Source organism: Canis aureus, chromosome 19 (genome assembly GCF_053574225.1).
Source record: "Canis aureus isolate CA01 chromosome 19, VMU_Caureus_v.1.0, whole genome shotgun sequence".
In the NCBI taxonomy this organism is placed as follows: domain Eukaryota; kingdom Metazoa; phylum Chordata; class Mammalia; order Carnivora; family Canidae; genus Canis; species Canis aureus.
The window spans coordinates 42,208,265-42,226,348 of NC_135629.1; the positions used below are offsets into that span (position 1 = coordinate 42,208,265).

An 18,084-nucleotide genomic window follows, 5' to 3' on the forward strand; every position below is an offset into this window, starting at 1 on the left:
GACTCTTAGAATTATAAATTCTGCACAAAATCATATGTATTTCATTCAGTTGATTAACACATGTCAGCAAAAAGAGGCAGGAGCTTACCATCTTGTTGCAGAACTGAGGATTATGTACCAATTAAAAATAATGATAAATATAAGTAAGTAGCTGATGAAATTTACAGACACTACTTATTATAGAAGGTTTGAAGATCTTGGTTTGAATTTTTTTTTCTTTACCTGAGATGATGATCTTTGTTAAATATTTGCTAATCCCAGTTAAGGGTAAGAAATATTTTAGAAAAAACTATTTTCCTAAATAAATTAGTATGTGGGTTGGTGAAATAGACTTAACTGAGTCAGTTAAGTCAGTTAAATGGACCTTTTTTTTTTTTTTTTAAACAATAACAAGAAGTTTTTTGTTTGGAATTTTGGCCAACTTCATGTATTACAGGTACCCCTCCCACACAAGACAAACAAGTATGCAGACCCAGTGACCGCAGGTCCACTCGGCCCAGGCCTGCCAGGGTCCCTTCTGAGCTGCTGGGAGTCTCTTCTCCACGGAAGACTCTTGATCCCGGGCTGGGCACCTGCTCTTTGTCTGAGTTGGGTTGGGTCTCTGGTTCGTCTTCCTGTGGTGAGCTGGGGAGCCAAAGGAAAACTATTCATGTTGACTTCTTTGAACCCAAGCGAGATCTTGGCAGGGAGGCCTGGGATATAGATAGTGCACCAATGATGATGAAGAAAAAAAAGAAGAAACCAAAGCAAAAGAGATATCCTCAAGTCCGGGCTGGGGGACCTTGGGATGATGACAGTGCAGATGACCGTAAAGGTCATCCCTTTGCAGTAGACCCACAGAAGTCAGGTGTTCCTCCCAGCCTGCCTACTGCTATGGGCATGGAATATGGACTGGCATCCAGAGGAAACTTCAAAAAGGAATGTGAAGTGGAGTCCAGAGCCACGAAGCTGGTAGCTGAGAACTTTGTCTCAGAAAGTGTCAGCATTCCTTCGTGTCCTTTGGAAGAACCCCTGAAAACTGCAGGAAGGTCTCAGCCCAAGCCAGGAGTAGAAGCAGAGGTCAGTGGTAGCCAGTCAGTACCCCTGGGCCGGGGCCAGAAATGGCTGCAGCCAGGTGAAGGCCAACCAGGGCCCGCACCCCACCTGAAAACACCCGTGGATGAAAGCCAAACAGTAGGCTCACCTGATCTGAAAGGACCCCCAACACAAGTTTCTGCACACAAAGTAGAAATTCCTTTGGAGAGCACACCCAAAGAGGGTTGCTCTCCTCTCTCAGACCAAGAAGCTGTGAGGGGGTGTTCAAAACCCACAGTGGCAGAAGAACTGCCTCACCTGGCACCCACTTGGCCAGCAACTTCCTCATTAGGAAGTAGTCTAAAAGAAGGGGATGATGAAGGTAAAGTGACTACATTGCAAAAGGACAGACAGACAGGGTTTTCTGAAGGAGCTAAAGAGATTAAAGAACTAACAAAGGAAGCTTTTCCCAAGCTAAGCCAAGAGATGGGCACCTTGGCTTCTAGGCAGCCGCAGGATGAGGTGGCAGTTCAGATGCTTGGGCCAGAGAGAGAGCCTGTTCAGAGAATGGCAGGGGATGGCAGAAGCAGGAAGGGAAGGGCAGGTTCTGGGAAAGTGAGAGCCAGTTCTGGGAAGGGAAGAGCAAGATCTGAGCCACCATTTCTTCTGGACAGCTGGAAGGATGGCCCAGCTGTTCTTGCAGCAAGTGAGCCAGCCCCTAAAACTGAAAGAGTGACTTCTGGGGAGAAGAGTGAGGAACTGTTTTCTTCAAAGCAGTCAGGGCCCATAGTGAGTCTCACTGAGGCAGTGGTGATGGGGGAGCCTACAGAGATAGCTGACGTGTGGGGGGCCAGCACCTCCCACATGTTTATTCCTTTGGGAAGTGGGTCAGGCACGACTTCTGGCACTAGGACAGAAAGAGATATGGGTGTCAGTAACCAGGACAAGGAAGGAAAGTGTCCTTGGGTGAGTGGTGAGGCAGCTCCCTGGATTTCTGAAAAGCCTAAAAAAAGGAGTAATGAGGGCAAAACCAAAAAGTTCAAAAACAATTCTTTCACCCAGCCTGCTAGAATGGAGTGCAAGGAGGAAACCCCCAACCCACCTTTTGTAGGGAAGGATAGAGATGCTGATAGTACTACTCATCAAAACAAGGACTTAGGCTGCATTTTCCCCTTAAATCATGATCTTTTGTCCTCACATACATCAGCTATTCCCACAGTGGAAGTAGGTGACCAAAAGGGGAGGAATGATGAGGTTAATTCTTTTGAGCTTGGGGCTCCTGGTGGGAACAAGACAAACATAGTGAAGGACTCTGCTGTTTTTGAACCCGATACCAAGGTGACAGATGTGAGCTGCCAAAGCCAAACCCAGGGGGCAGGATTTGTTCCTTCAGCTCTGTCTGCAGAGAATAAGACAGATGCAGCCAAGGGACATGCTGCAGTGGCTGACAAACCAAATAAAAGGAGCAATGATGGAAAAAGCAAAAAGGTTAAAAATAGTTTCCCCGAGAAGCATCTTCTGGAGAATACGATAGATGCATCAAAAATACATGTTCCCATGGAAACCACAGGGGACCACAGAACTGAAGGAATGGGCTATGTGGACGAAAATAGAAATATCACATTTACCTGCCCCAGAACACTACCAGGGTTGATGAATAAGTCAGCCCCTCCAGAGGCTCTGGAGTCAGCAGCCTGTGAAGGACTGCCCACTCCTGCTTCTCAAACAGTAAAAGAGGGTGATTCTTTTCCAAATATCTTGGCAGAAAGTGAGCAAGAGACCACTCCGGCCCAGATACCCAAATTATTAGCAGTAGATAATTGCATCAAAGGTGGAGTCCCAGATCAAGAAAGACCCAAGTCCCCCTCTGCTGTTGCACTTTCTGCAAGCACAGGAGGAGGAGTTGCCCTCACTTTTACAGCAGCCATAGAAACAGTTAACTGCCAGGGAGGGAACTGTTTTAAGAATAAAGGTGAGTTTGCTGATCCCATAAAAAATGAAGCAGGAATGGATAGAGGACTTGTGCTAGGAGGATCTGAGTCAGTACCCAGTGGTGCATCGAAGCATTTGATAGAGAAAATCCCAGAGCTCGCAAAGGGACACCTTCTTTCTGGAGTGTCAGTAGAAGACCAAAGCCTTCCAGGTGAGGTCAGAGTCTTGGAAACATGTGCAGATGGGAATAGTTTTCCAACACACCCAGTTAACAAAAAGAAAGAGTCTGAAGAAGGTTCTGCCCCCATTCAGATTCCTGACTTACTAGGAGACAAAGCACAAAAGCCCAATTTCTGTGAGGACCAAAATACTGATAGTCGAGAATCCAAGGACCCAGACAGTTTGAATAAGGAGGTAGATAGGGCCCTGTTGCCTCCAAAAAGTGAAAAAAATAAAGTGGAAGAAGTTAGCCCGGCTTCTAAAATCACTGATTCAGAACAAACTTCCATGGCAACACCAGAATTCCAGTCAGATTTCTTAGATGGCAGAGCTGCAGCTACTCCATTGCAGGTGGTAGAGAACTTATTAGTAGTGACTACTTCCAAGCATCCTGAACTCCCAAAACCCAAAGATAAGATCTCAGAGGCACCTGACAAAGTGACTGAAAAGTCTGAGCCAAAGGCACCAGAAGGGAAGAAGGAAGATAAAAGCAGAATGGCAGAACCCATGAAGGGCTACATGAGACCAACCAAGTCTCGAGGCCTTACTCCACTTCTGCCAAAGTCTACAGTCCAGGAACGAGAGAGATCCAAGCAACTGAAGACCAGCGGTATGACACTGCCATGGGAAATGTGTGTGCTTGTGGCTTTTGAGTCAGCATCCAAAAGGCAAAGAGCTTGTGCTTTGGTTCCATCCAGACTCTAATCATCCTTTTTAATCCTTGGTTTGTTGGCATGAAAATGTGTAACTGCTAATTATGTGTTTTTGGCAGGCAAGGCATGCCCTGTGTCCAGCTTGAGAGGCTGGTGACTTGGTTGCATGCCTTTTTACCCAGCACTGAACCTTGAGTTTGAGGGGAAGTTGAATTTCAAACAATAAATTGTTTAGCGGAAGTCCTATAACCATCCACTATTCCTAAATTTGAAAAGAAAACACCATACGTATATGTGGCTCCTGTGTGTAAAGCTTACAGCCAGATTTAATCATTATTTTGTATAAGGGTTCACAGGAGGAAAGAAAACATTTCAGGTCCAGCTGTATGCGTGGGATTTATTTTCTTGTCTGTATATATTTGTAGCTTGTGCTGGTGGTACTGAATATCCAAATTGCTCTTAGTCAGTGAAAATGGTCTTCCCCAAAGAGGACACGGTAACTAACTTCCAACCAACATTGCTAGGCACAGACTTTACATTTCTAAAAGTGGGATATGATCTCTCAGTGATGCAGCCACATCTACCAGTTTGTTTTTCACGGCCATTGGCCACAGTTGCGTGTCAGGCAGGGTTTGGGGCATAGTCTTTGGCCATAAGACAGCCTGTATCCTCGGACAAGTTTATAAAACTTGCCAGTGTGGGAGTCCTCATATTTTTGCCCTTTTGGATCTCCTCAGTCAAATAATTGGAATGAGATTGAGAAAGATGACTCCTTCGAGATTTAGAAATGTTTTCTTTCTTTTTTTCCTAAAAAGTACACATCTAATCATGGCTTCCCTCAGCTTAACCTTCAAAAAATGTTTCCTAGCCTTTGAGGTTTTTCAGCTTCAGATGATGCTGTTTCTCACCTTGCATGATGCAGCTACTAACTCCAGAATTTAAAAAAAAACAAACACTGGTTGGCCTTAGGGTTTTGGACAGGCTTCGTCAAGGGATGATGTGTTGCATGATACAGACTTGTCGTTTTGGGGAAAGTTTGTGCTTTGCATGAATTTGTACCCAGTAAAGAATACATGCTGTGTAAGTAGAGAATAGTAAAGGTCGTTATCTGTGTAAGATATTCTCATCTTTTCTGTTTTTATCTTCTATTAGCTACCCTATTGCCAAGGCAGAAAATGAAGTCATATGTTAGAGGGCTTTCCGGCCTTCATTAGGATTTCCAGTGTTCTATCCAGTTCTTTAGTTTTAGTTTTTAGACTGGTTCTTCAGTTTCAACAGTGATACCAAGGGTAACATAATAAATTTTCTGAACGCTAGCCATTTCTTTTTGCTCAGTATTTCCAAAGAAATGTAGCAAAAGGATTTGTTTTGATTCTTGAGTGAGCAAAGCAGAAGTTTCAGAACTTTTACGGCCCTTCCTTGGTTGGGCCAAGCTGAGAGACTACATGTTAGGGGCAGCCTTGCAGAGTGGCTGAGGGGAGAATGGTGGATTTCAGGAAAAAATTTGTTGTTTCTTGTATAATTCTATCACACCTCTCCCCTAAGGATAATCTATTCTTTTCTTCATAGATAATTTTTTTAAGTAATTTTGAATCAGTTCATTCCCATGGTATGAAGGGATATGCACTTAAATGTAAATCTGCCTCCCTCCATCAATCCCCATCCAAATTTTCTCCAGAGACACCCCATTATAACCATGTCTTTTACATCCTTTCAGAGAATTTATGCATAAGGTAGCAATGATATATATATTTCTGGATTTTATACAGATGAGACACCATACATATTGGGGTGTGCCTTGCTTTGTAAATTTAACAATTATTTTACAGATCTTTACAAATCAGTACAGAGAAGGGCCCCTCATTCTTACTTAATAGCTGTATACAGTATTTTAATCATGTGGATATAACCTAATGACTTTACCACTTCTTTATTGGTAGACATTTAGGTGTTTGTTAGTTTTTCTTTATTAGAAACAAAGTACATAGACTGTTCTTGTATATATAGAATGTCATACTTATGCTAGTACATCTGTGTAATTAAAAGGGACCCTGGAGTAGACTCTATGGTTTGAAGACTGTGTATTAGTAATTTTTTCAGGTGTTGCCACAGTGTCCCCCATAGAGCCATGGAGATGTACTCACCCTTGCAAATATGCGCACTAGCCTCTTTGTACTTTCTCCACTGATGTGTACTTTTTATTATGTGTGCTGATCTTATAGGTGAACATTTATTTCTTGGCATAGATTTATTCTGTTTTACTTATTAAGTGACTTCTTTGTGTATTATCAAGTTTATAAAAGACCATATGGTTAGCAATATATTCACTTCCCCTATTTCCAAAGAGGATAAGACTAGCAAAAGAGAATTTATTTAGGGGTGCCTGAGTGGCTCAGTCAGTTAAGCATCCATCCATTCCTACTCTGAGTTTATAAAAATAATTTTTATTTTTAATTTTTCACATTTGAATCTTTGATCAGTGTAGAATTGACTGTGTGTGTGTGTGTCTGTGTCGTTCATGAGATGTGACGTAGGATTACTTGATCATCTATCAACAGGTGTCTAATCTGTCTCCTGCTGAAGTGCCACTGTTGTCATGCTGTATAATCCTGTGTGTGTTTGGTCTATTTCCGGATCCATTGGTCTTTCCATTGAAGCTTCAGTAGCACAGTGTGGCATAATCATATATTTTCGTATTTAATAGGTCTAGTCCCACTTCTCACCTTATTACTGTTTTGTAGAGTTTTCCTGACTCTTCCTGCCTGTTCATTACTACATATAAAATTGAGAATTATGTCGTTTTGTAAAAAATAAATAAAAATCCAGTCAGCCTTTTTCTTTGAATCACATTAAATGTGTCGGTTATCCTAGGGAGAGGTGATGTCTTGGTTTCTTAGAGGGTTTTTTTTTTGTTTTTTGTTTTTTCTAAGATTTTATTTATTTATTTGAGAGAGAGCATGAGTAGGGAGGAGGGACGGAGGCAGAGGAAGAAGCAGACTCCCCGCTGAGCAGGGATCCTGATGTAGGGCTTGATCCCGGGTCCCTGGGATCATTACCTGAACAGAAGGCAGATGCTTAGCTGACCAACCCACCCAGGTACCCAAGAGGTGATGTCTTGTATGGTGAGGTTTTCTGTCCAACCACACAGTAAGGCACCATGTTCAGTAACCTCACACATTCAGATTTCCATGCCCTCCTCCCTCACTGGTATTTTGATGTTTTCTTCACATATAACTTGTGTGTTTCTAGTAAGGCTCATTCCAACATGTCCAGAAAGCAGATTAGTGTGCAGATAATAGAGCTTTAGGCAAGCTAGGGCTCTGAGGCAGGGAACTGAGTGGAATGGGGAGTATAGTGATTTGTGATAGGAGACCAGGCAGATTGGCCCATCATACTCAACCACCATTGGTCATGTAGGCTCTGAGGTTTCATCCATAATTGGTTCTAGACCTGGCCTTATTAAATGTTTTCTTTGTTCTTCACTTCAGAGCATTCGTGTTAACTGCCTGCCCTCAGCTTGCCAGTGATTGATAGCAACTACCATCTACTGAGTGAATACCCTGTGCCTAATTACCTATTGATGGGTAGGTAGCTAGTCATATACACATAACTGTACTATAAAGTATTCTCTCCATTTTACAGATGAGAAAATGGAGACTCTTTACATTAAAGTCATGCAGATAATATAGTCTCAGAAGTAGAATTTGAACCCAAGACTTTCTGATTCTAAGGCTTGTGCTTTTTCTCATTCTTGCCTCAAAGGAACCTTCTAGAAATTTTAGGTTCTTAATAAGAAACAGATGAATGTTGACAATTAGTCATTATATTTTTATTCTACTATCTAAGCACTAACTAAACACTTTTTTAGGTAGAGAAATGGAAACACATCATGAGGGCATAAATTTTGAATCAGAGGCTAATTTGGGATTGGGATCTAGGTCTTTTGACTCTAACATTTTATTCTCCAGGCAGAAACTTTGTTGGATATATTCATGTATTTTCCCTAAAAACTAGTATTGAGCTTTACATATATATGCTGCCTAATGACATTTTAAAAATTACAAATGAATTATCTTTTATTTATTTATTTGAGAGGAAGAAAAAGTGGGGAAAGGGGAGAGGGAAAGGACCAGGCCGAATTCAAGCTGAGCATGGAGCCCAGCGCAAGGTTTGATCCCACCATCTGTTAGATCATGACCTGAGTGGAAATCAAAAGTTGACCACTCAATTGACTGAACCACCCAGGTGCCCCTAAATGAATTCTCTTTTGCTAGTCTTATCCTCTTTGGAAATAGGGAAAGTGAATATATTGCTAACTATACGCTCTTAATGTTTCATCTCGTTATGTTTTCATGCTTCTCTCAAGTTTACGGCAACTTTAGCAGAAGGTTTCTTCACATATTCAGCATGTTCTAGGCAGGGAGGATCATGATACTTGGGGAAATTGAAGCTCATCTCAGCAGAAAAGGCCTTCCTTTGGGACTGTTTTTTGTGAATGGAAGAGCAGATGTGAAAAGACGACCCTCTGCTGGACTCAAGTCTGTGCTGTTGCTTCGCACCAGTTGCTTCACTGGCAGCCAGGTAGAGCTGTGAGTGACAGTGCACTTGGCATATGCTGTGAGGGTGACAGTCACTACAGATCCCTGTAGACAGGCCCTTCCCTTTGCCATAGTTAGAGCCTGGCCTCCTTTTTCCTGGCTTCATTTCTTTTTCTTCAATTTGCCTGAGCCCTTCTTTCAACAGCTGGGAATGTCAGTTTATGGTGGGAAGTTCTCTTGGCATGAAACTCAAAGTAATTTATAAACCCCAGATCTAACAGTTTCATAAATAAAATATGCTCAGCAGATGAAAAAAACATTTGTAATCTTAAAACTTGCTACAATTTTACAACCGGAGAAGTATCTTTGGTAATACCTCTTTTTTTTCTGCTTTCTTCCCACTTACCTGCTCATTCCCTGGCTTTTTAAAAAACGGCTATATATTAAAGAACCGTAATGGGAAATTCATACAACTCAACGTAGCTACCATTTTTTGAAACTCAGCATTGTGGGGATCCCTGGGTGGCACAGCGGTTTGGCGCCTGCCTTTGGCCCAGGGCACGATCCTGGAGACCCGGGATCGAATCCCACATCGGGCTCCCGGTGCATGGAGCCTGCTTCTCCCTCTGCCTGTGTCTCTGCCTCTCTCTCTCTCTCTCTCTCTCTCTCTCTGTGACTATCATAAATAAATTTTAAAAAAAAATTAAAAAAAATAAAGGGCAACTTTACTAAAAAAAAAAAAAAAAGAAGCTCAGCATTGTCTTAAACTCTTTTAACCCTCAAAGAGTTTGGGCTACTGTTTGCCTCATTTGACCAGTACATGTGAATATTCTTCGAGATGAGTCCAGCAAATATTAATTTTTCTACTTAAAAATGAGGTTCTTTCCCTCACACTCCCCTCGCTGGTCACTTTAATCTTCTGGTGACAGTAGCATTGGAGGATTCAGAAAACAAATGATAAACAATTTAGCTCCTGATTCTTGATGTTGTGGATATATTTCCTTCTTTAATATATGAAGTGAAAAAAAAATGAAGTGGGCAGATTAATCTGGCTGGCTCAATTGGTAGTGCAGGCAGTTCTTGATTCGGGGGTTAGAAGTTTGAGCCCCACACTGGGTATAGAGATACTGAAAAATAAAATCTTAAAAAATAATAATAATAAGATAAAGTAAAATATGAAGTGGATAATAAAGAGGTCTTTCCTTTATTGCATTTCCCTTTATTTTCCTTACCCTGTATTTTAACCTCAGATGTTGGAACAGGTCACTTCACCTGTGAGCAGATTGAAATTGTTATTTTTTTTTTTTAATTTTATTTATTTATGATAGTCACAGAGAGAGAGAGAGAGAGAGGCAGAGACACAGGCAGAGGGAGAAGCAGGCTCCATGCACCGGGAGCCTGATGTGGGATTCGATCCCAGGTCTCCAGGATCGCGCCCTGGGCCAAAGGCAGGCGCCAAACCACTGCGCCACCCAGGGATCCCAAATTGTTAGTTTTTAAACTGTTTAACAATGATGGTAATTTGCATAAGTTTAGACAGAAATCTAATTGTCACACAAACATTGCTTATTGCTTTGTAAATAGTGGACACTCAACATAATTTGGACTTTTTAGTATTTAGTCCATTTATTCAATAGACACTGGGTAACATTACTCCCACATTCTAAGGGTAGATTAATGAAACATTCTCTACTCCTCAGGGATTCTAGAATAGGAAGATAAACACATAAACAGATAATTTACTCTAGTGAAAGAAGTTCCATAATACAAGTTCTAGTGACCTATGAGTTTATGGAGCCAAGTCAAGTAAAGCGTTCTAGGGGATAGACTGTGTAAAGGCATAGTGAAGTACAAGTGCATGGACTATTTTGAGAAGTAGCAAATATTTTGGAGTGACTGGCATATAAATCAAATTGGGAAACAGGGAGATATGTGAGACATTTTGAGATGAGATTGAGAGGAAGAATATAAGCTCTCAAAGGATCCTGGGAGCCATGTGTTGCCTCCATAAGCAGAGGATCTTAGACTTTATGGTGGAAGAGATCAAGAGGGGTGAGATTACCTATTTTAGTTGGATGCTTCTCTTTTCTTTTTCTGGGAGGCCATGGGAGGGTCGGTACTATGCTAGAAGAACAAAAGGTTAGAATTTCCAAGTCCTACTTCTTGGGAGACTTTCCATCTATAAATATTTTAATGTTTTAGGATGTCAAATGACAAAAATAGTACAATTTAGTAAGGAGTTTGAGGTCCTTTATTCAAAGGAAAACAATCCACGGATTAGAGGAGTACGGTGCCTAACAAGGAGAGGTGCTCTCTTCCAGATGGATTTTGGGCAAGAGTAAGTTTTATAGCATTACAAGAGGCACTGTGTAACAGCATGACCAAGAGGTCAGTGATTTCCTTATAAGGCTAGCAGGCCCTGTTTTCTAGGGTAAGGTAAGCTAGCTAACGCTGAGGTAGAGGGTTGTGATTGGCATGTCAGGTTTCCTTAAACTGAGGCATGTCCCAAAAAATGCAGACTTAGATTTTTAAGCTTCGGATTTGTGATGTGAGCCAGGCCTCCATTTTGTGAGTCCCAAAATGCGAATTATCTTTATCAGGAGTCACATAAGTTAGATTGCTGGCTTGTTTTTTGATCCTATTTGCTTCCCAATCTTTGAAGCTTAATTAGGGAGAATCAGTTTTCTCGTTAAACATGTACTAAGAAATGTTTCGGAAGTTCAGTAAAATATGGCTTTGAAATGTTTTTGTATATATGTATGTGTGTATAAACACATAATTTACTTCCAGGTAAGAAACTTAGATTGCAACTTCATAGCCTCAGGTTTTATTAATAAAGAGTATCATCAGTCATTGTGATCAGTAGAATTATTGACTGTTATTATAATGATAATTTATTAGAAATTGTTTCCTGGAGACAATAATGGAACATTTGGTCAATCTGGAAAGTACTTTGTTGCCTTGGTAACCGATAGGAAAGATGCAGAGAAACCAGTTGTGGAACATATCAAAACCAAGGCCCTAAACAGGTTGAATACTAGCTCAAGGCACAGGCAAAAACAGAAACATCTGCCAGTGCATCTGCTGAGATCAGAGACCTTCAAGCTGTGCCAACACGCTTGGGAGCTAGACATGTCATTATATGGTCTGATAAAAAGAGCCTTAGAAACTACCTCCGGACCAGACACATGGGAATCTATGCACTTTCCTTAGACTCAGAATGGAACATAAGTCTTTAACCCAAAGGACCTTCCAGAACCTCTCTAGATTAGTTTAATGATAGGAAGGGTCAGGTCAAATGATACGGAGTCCATATAAAAGGAATCCATTCATCCTTCCACTGAGAGAACTTTACTGACAGCCTACTTAATGTGTATCCAACTGCTGGACACCCTGATGGCAAAGATGGACTGGTCATCTCGCTTTCTGGTAATTCCAGGAAAGGCACATAAGATTATGGTATAGTTGCTGAATCCTAAGACGGGGTAGAGCAAGTATATGTTATAAAAACATGCATGAGTCAGCTTGGGGGTAGGGTCTTGGAGACTTCACAGAGGTGACATTGAAGTGAGGGGTGGTTTTTTTTTGTTTTTGTTTTTTAAGATTTTATTTATTTATTCATGAGAGACACAGACAGAGGGAGAAGCAAGCTCCATGCCAGGAGCCTGATGTGGGACTCGATCCCGGGACTCCAGGATCATGCCCTGGGCCAAAGGCAGGCACTGCTGAGCCACTAAGGGATCCCATGAAGTGAGTTCTATAGCAATAAGTAGAACCTAGAGGAAAGGCATTCCAATGGCAGCTGAGTCTAGAATTGAAACCTTCTGGTTCTTAAGTATATTTATTTTTGCCTAGACATGCTCAGCCTTTTAAGACTTCTTATTTGTTCTTCCACCAACTTGATAAGATAGCACAGTGGCTGGGGGAGGTTTGAGTTCCTTGCTACAGTTATATCTTGTGGGTGAATGTGCATTCTTTGAGTGAAGCCATGTCTGTAATTCTGAATCAGACCAGAGCACTGACAGAACTATCCTTAGATTTTACTAATAATTCTGTACTAGGTTTTCCCCAGGTGCCATTCACGTCATTTGGAAATCTTTAAACCCAGTAATTCTTGTTCCATGTGATTTCTTTCTTGGTATGTGTTATAAAAGCACAAGCTTAATCAAACTCTAAGCCACTCTTTCTCCTTCCCTGTGTAAAAGTCTCTGATCTCCACTTTTTCTTATCGAAGCAGGACCTATCTTCCTATTCAGAAGCACCATGAAGGAAGCTCACAGTGTTGAGGCACTATACAAAAACATAAGTTTAAGTTCTCTTAAGAATGGGAAACTAATAACCAAAGATTGCTAAGGAAGAAGTTATTCAGACCTTCCCCATTCTTTGCATAATTAAGACAAAACAAGACCATGATGAAGGTTTAAAGTAGGCACTAAAACTAACTGCATTGCTTCTTTTTCTCAAGCTTTATTTCAGGTTTGCTTTGCACCCCAGACACATATGCATATACACATTGTACATTAATTTGGAAGTTTTGAATTGATCACAACAAGGTAAATTATAATTGTGAACTAAAGCCTGTGGTACTTGTCTTCACTGAACAAAAAGAAACCATGAAAAGGAGAGGCATCTAGTGACTAAGATGTTTTGCTCAGTGGTGTGGGAAGACTGGCAGTCAAAAACTGGGCATCTTCCATGTGATGTTTCCATTCACTCACCATTTAATCTCAGGCAAACCACTGCATTTTTCCCCCTCTAGATCCCATTTGCTCTTCTTCAAAATAGAAGATTAAGTTAGAGGAGTTCCAGCATTCTTTTTTTTTTTTTCCAGCATTCTCATTCTGTACTGTAGCACATAATTCATTGTCCTTGCAGTACTATTTTTATAAAATGATCCTTATCCATTTAAGAAACAAAGGAGTAATGGAAAAAAGAGACAAACCAAAAAAAAGACTCTTAACAACAGAAAACAGTGATGGTTACCAGAGGGAAGGGGATAGGGGGATGGGGGAAACAGGTCATGGTGTTAAGGAGGGCACTTGTGATGAGCATTGAGTGATTCAAATAAAAACTTAATAAAAAAACAAAAACAAATAAAAACTTAAAAAATAATAAAAATTTTAAAATAGGACAAAATGATCCTTGTCCTCAGAGATAGGGAGAATAGGATATTATTTTATTTCCTCAGATTTTGAGAGCTAGCTAACTTTTCATTTTCTCTTATTTGTTAATTATTGAAATTGGGGTTTGTATGGTATTTCTTGGTTGTAGTGGTTTATTTTTGCCTACTTTTGTCAGAAGGGACCTCATGCAGTAAATTCTCCAGTCCAGGGACTTCTGTTTTATCATTCCACATCAATTCCCTTATTGGAAGTGGTAAAACCTACGTCATACACAAATGCTTTTTCTTAGTGGTGGTTTTGTTTTGTTTTGTTTTTTAAACTAACACCAGTGGGTACATACTCTGTGTTAAATGTGTTTTGTGTTCTATTACTTCATACCGACACAAGGAGTGGATTCTGTGGGTGTCCTCATATTATGCCTTATGTTCTCCTCTTGGTGACACCAAGCTTATATGCAGGCTTGAGCACCTAGCAGACATCATGTTTTGGGTACTCACCTGACTCTGAGCTTTCCGTCTGGTCTTAAACCTCTTGGCCACAGACCCCTTCATTGCGTCTTCAGCTCTCTGACCCTTGAGCCTTATAACTCTGAGGCTTCTGTTTGGTGCAGTAGCCACATGCCACATCATTGTTATCTTTCAGGCTGACCACATTTTTTATAAGTAAATGTGCTAAGAATATGTGCTCCTTTATGACTGTTCAGCTTCATTCTTCTGGTTCCCACTTCTGGACTTTGGCTGACTTTGCTACTTACAGAGTCATTGAGACAAGAAAAGTGGAATTTGAAGGTTATTGCCTTAGCTTTGTTTGTTTTGTTTGTTATTGGTGCCAGTGGGAAGGTTTGGATAGGCTGGCTAGAACTAAAAATCATTTGACTCTAAGGAACAGGTGTGTCCATGCTTGTTCTTCACCTAGGCTCTTTCTGCCCCTTCAGAATATGGCAGCCAAGGGCACCGGTGGTGTAGCTCAGTGGTAGAAGGTGTGCTTAGCAGAATATGGCAGCCAACTCAGACAGCCCCCCTCATCAGACATGCTGCTACCTCCCCTAGTCATGCTTCTGCCAATACACAGCACCCTCACATGGGGAGGTGTGGGGTTTAACAAGCATACTGGCTAGTGGAGCCACAAGTTTAATTCACTCTTTTTTTTTTTTTTTTTAATTCACTCTTGAGTTGGATATAGCAACCTTTGATTCCTTGATGCACGTTTCAGTCCTTTCATTGGGATGTAGGAGTGTTAAAACTGTGAGACTGGAAACTACTTTCAAGATTCTCTGCATTCTATGGATAAAGAAACTGAAGCAAGGAGTAGTTAAGTGCGTTGGTCAGAATCATAACTATTTAAAGTGGCACAGAGAGATTTTATTTATTTTTTTAAAGATTTTATTTATTCATAGAGACACAGAGAGAGAGAGAGAGAGAGGCAGAGGGAGAAGCAGGCTCCATGCAGGGAGCCTGATGCGGGACTTGATCCCAGATCTCCAGGATCACGCCCCGGACTGAAGGCGGCGCTAAACCGCTGGGCCACCCGCACTGCCCCACAGAGAGATTTTAAAACCAAGCTTAATTATTTTTTTCCCCATAAACCAGAGGTAGAAGGTGTCAGTGAATTGAGGCTGTGTGTGCCTGCATTTTGGGGGGTAGAGAATGACTAGTTTCTGAGTGGATGGAGTTGTTGAGACATAACTGATTTCTAAGGTATTTTCTAAAATTTATCTCTGGCTTGCAATAACAGCCTCCTGCCAGGCTATGGTAACTTTCATCATATATTATACATACTTAATTATATCATTCACATATAATGTATATATTGAAAAGGTAAGGAAGCCAGAATTCAGATATATTTCATCACCAAGCCTTTCTGTATCCAAGACTCTCATCTTTCTTTTTCCCCAATTATTTAATAGAGTCATAACCCTTCTGGCACCCCCTTCATTTCACTATGCGTCCTCACTTTCTTTTCCTTAGTGAGAGCTTTATGGCAGAGTGAGATGACCCTGGTTCCTTGCCAGTGAACCTTTGTTGGCTTTCACATGTATTATTACTAAACTGCTTAGGGTCAAGAGGAACAAGAGGCTCAGTTTATGTTCAGGACAGAGGTTAAATGGAAATGCACATTTTTTTTAGGATTTCAACCCCACCACTCCTGACCATGAACGTAGCCCAGTATTAAGTACTGCAGAAGGTGTATGTGGCTGGTTCCTGTGCTGTAGCTGGGGACTGGAGACAAGTTATATGAGTGGTATGAGTAGTAGAGAAAAGGGTGTTTGGAGACAGAGGCTCCAATTAAGGAAACTTTCCTGGGCTGGGCTATGGTTATCTCGTCACATTTTATAGATCAAAGAGAACAATCTTAACTTGCCCCCCTTTTTAAAAAGCATTATTAAAAAACTTTAACCAGATTAGTGCAGTTAATGGCAGATGGCTTTTAAATAATCCAGTCTGACTTTTCTTCATCTTGGAAAAAGGCATCTCATATATTCTTTTTTTTTTTTTAAGATTTTATTTATTTATTCATGAGAGACAGAGAGAGAGAGGCAGAGACACAGGCAGAGGGAAAAGTAGGCCCCATGCAGGGAGCCCGACGTGGGACCTGATCCCGGGTCCCCAGGATCATGCCCTAGGCTGAAGGTAGCACCAAACCACTGAACCACCAGGGTTGCCCCCATCTCATATATTCTTGATAGAATATTTCATAGTATAGTATGTTTGCACATGATAGTGACTATAGGTGAAGCAACAAAAATCAACTGTTTTCAAGGTAGAATATGGCCTGTCCTTTCAGTGTAACTTTCTTTTTCAAGAATTTTCTTTTATTTCAGTCCTGAATGTACAGCTTATAAACTCAGAAGTGAGCACAGCAAAGAGTCATGCTAGATTAAACAGGGGCAGTGGGCCCTGTCACAGATTGCCAGAGGAAAATGAGCTGCCCCTGTGTGTTCACATGGCAACTAAGCAGATGGCTGGCTAGAAAGAGCGGGGCTGGTGCAGGAGGGAGGGACCCAGCTTCTCTAAGGAACTAGCGGGGAGCAGGGTCAGGAGTAAAAGTGCAAGGGGGTATGTTGTCACACAAGTGTCTCATAACTGGGATACACATTTCCAAAGCCCATATTGCTGAAACCCATGAAGGAACCCTTTATGAAACCCTTCCACAGTGCAGAGCTACAGATGAAGCTCTCCCTGGGCTTTGGGAACTCCACTTGTCAGTTTTCAAGTGAATTTGATAAGTTACTATGACAGCAAACCCACTCGTGCTCTAAGAAATGAATGCCTCCAATTTTGACACTATATTAAGGTCTTTTTTAAGTGAAGTTTTGAGCCATTTTCTGAAATCATTGTTCTTTACGGGTTATGACTGGGGATTGGCAAATGAGTCTTGCCTATTTTTAAAACCATTTTTGAGTGGGTGAATGGGGAAGCGTGGGCATAGTGTCAGATAAGTGAACATGTGGGTATGCAAGTATCTATATCAGTGAAAGCCAGAGTAATTACTATCCTCAGTACCCAGATTGGCACCATCCCGTGTTGTAAATTGCAGAGCTGAACAGAGTGCTAGCTAACAGGAAATTACACTTTCAGTTTAACAGTGGCATTTGTGCAGAAAGTAGCAGGTTCTTTCTTTTTCATTTGTTCTTTCACACTAGTAAATACATTTAGCCAGCTGCCTGAAGAGAGAGGAGCTTCAGGGGAAAGATAGGTTTTGTCATGAATACTGGGGACTTGGTGTGATGTCACTGCTAGCTCTGTGTGATCGTAGGTGGTGTTAGAGCTCCAGGAGCGAGGGGGGAGAGCAGTCGAAGAGACGATGTCGCTCTCAGACAAGCAGCCTTCCTCTCGCACTGCTGCTGTAAGCCAGCTCTGTAAGGGTGAGCCTGCAGAGTGCCGAATGGACCCCCCGAAAGAAATCAGCCAAGCTGGATTTGAGTGGCAGAGGACAGAGGGCAAACTGAATGAAATCGGACTGAATGTCAGCATGGACGGGCAGCTGAAAGATGGGCTCGTGAAGAATGCCAGCTTCCTGGAGCAGAATAAGCTTTGCTTCTTTGAAGGGAAGCTAGACAAAGAGCCCAGCATCGAAGTGCAGGACAAGGAGTATCAAGCAACCTCGGGTCACCTTGAGAGCAGATATGTGATTTCAGAAACCTGCCATTCCTCGGAGGGGAACTCGGTGCACCAGAAGACAGCTGAGTTCCCTGTGGGACCCGGAGAGGGTCCAGACAGAAACAAAGCCTCTATAGTTCAGGGAACAGTAGCAGGGAAGAATGGGCCAGAGACCAGGAGCCAGCCGGATCTGAATTTCCCTGGGGCTGCTGACCTCCCCACCTGCTATGTTAAGGAGCAAGAAACCAGTGTCTGGAACCCTAACTTTCATGCAGTGGCTCAGGGCTCAAGGGAAGCAACTCCAGGACAGGAGGATGGCATCACCACCAGCTGCCAGGTGACTGGGATAGTGAAAGATAACTCTGGGCCACCTGAATGTGAGTCCTCACCATCAGTGGCTGTCGCATGCCCAGCCCCCACTGTTAACCCTTCACCCACTGCCATTCCACCCATCACTATGGTGGAGTTCACCCAGGAATATGTAAATGCTGGCTCTCATGACCGA

The 18,084-nt window shown here is 41.8% G+C and overlaps 1 protein-coding gene across 27 annotated transcripts in view; it reads left to right on the forward strand.

The window, feature by feature from the left end:
• The window catches only part of MAP4 (microtubule associated protein 4), a 204,940-nt gene that overhangs the window by 152,511 nt on the left and 34,345 nt on the right, over window positions 1-18,084 (forward strand). For 17 of the 27 annotated variants that reach the window (XM_077859059.1, XM_077859060.1, XM_077859047.1 and 14 more), the window contains one exon: window positions 437-3,775. The exons of the other annotated variants lie outside the window; for them this stretch is intronic. In XM_077859059.1, coding sequence (XP_077715185.1) covers window positions 437-3,775 — 3,339 coding nt within the window. The remainder of the gene's footprint in view (window positions 1-436; window positions 3,776-18,084) is intronic. 27 annotated transcript variants of the gene reach the window in all.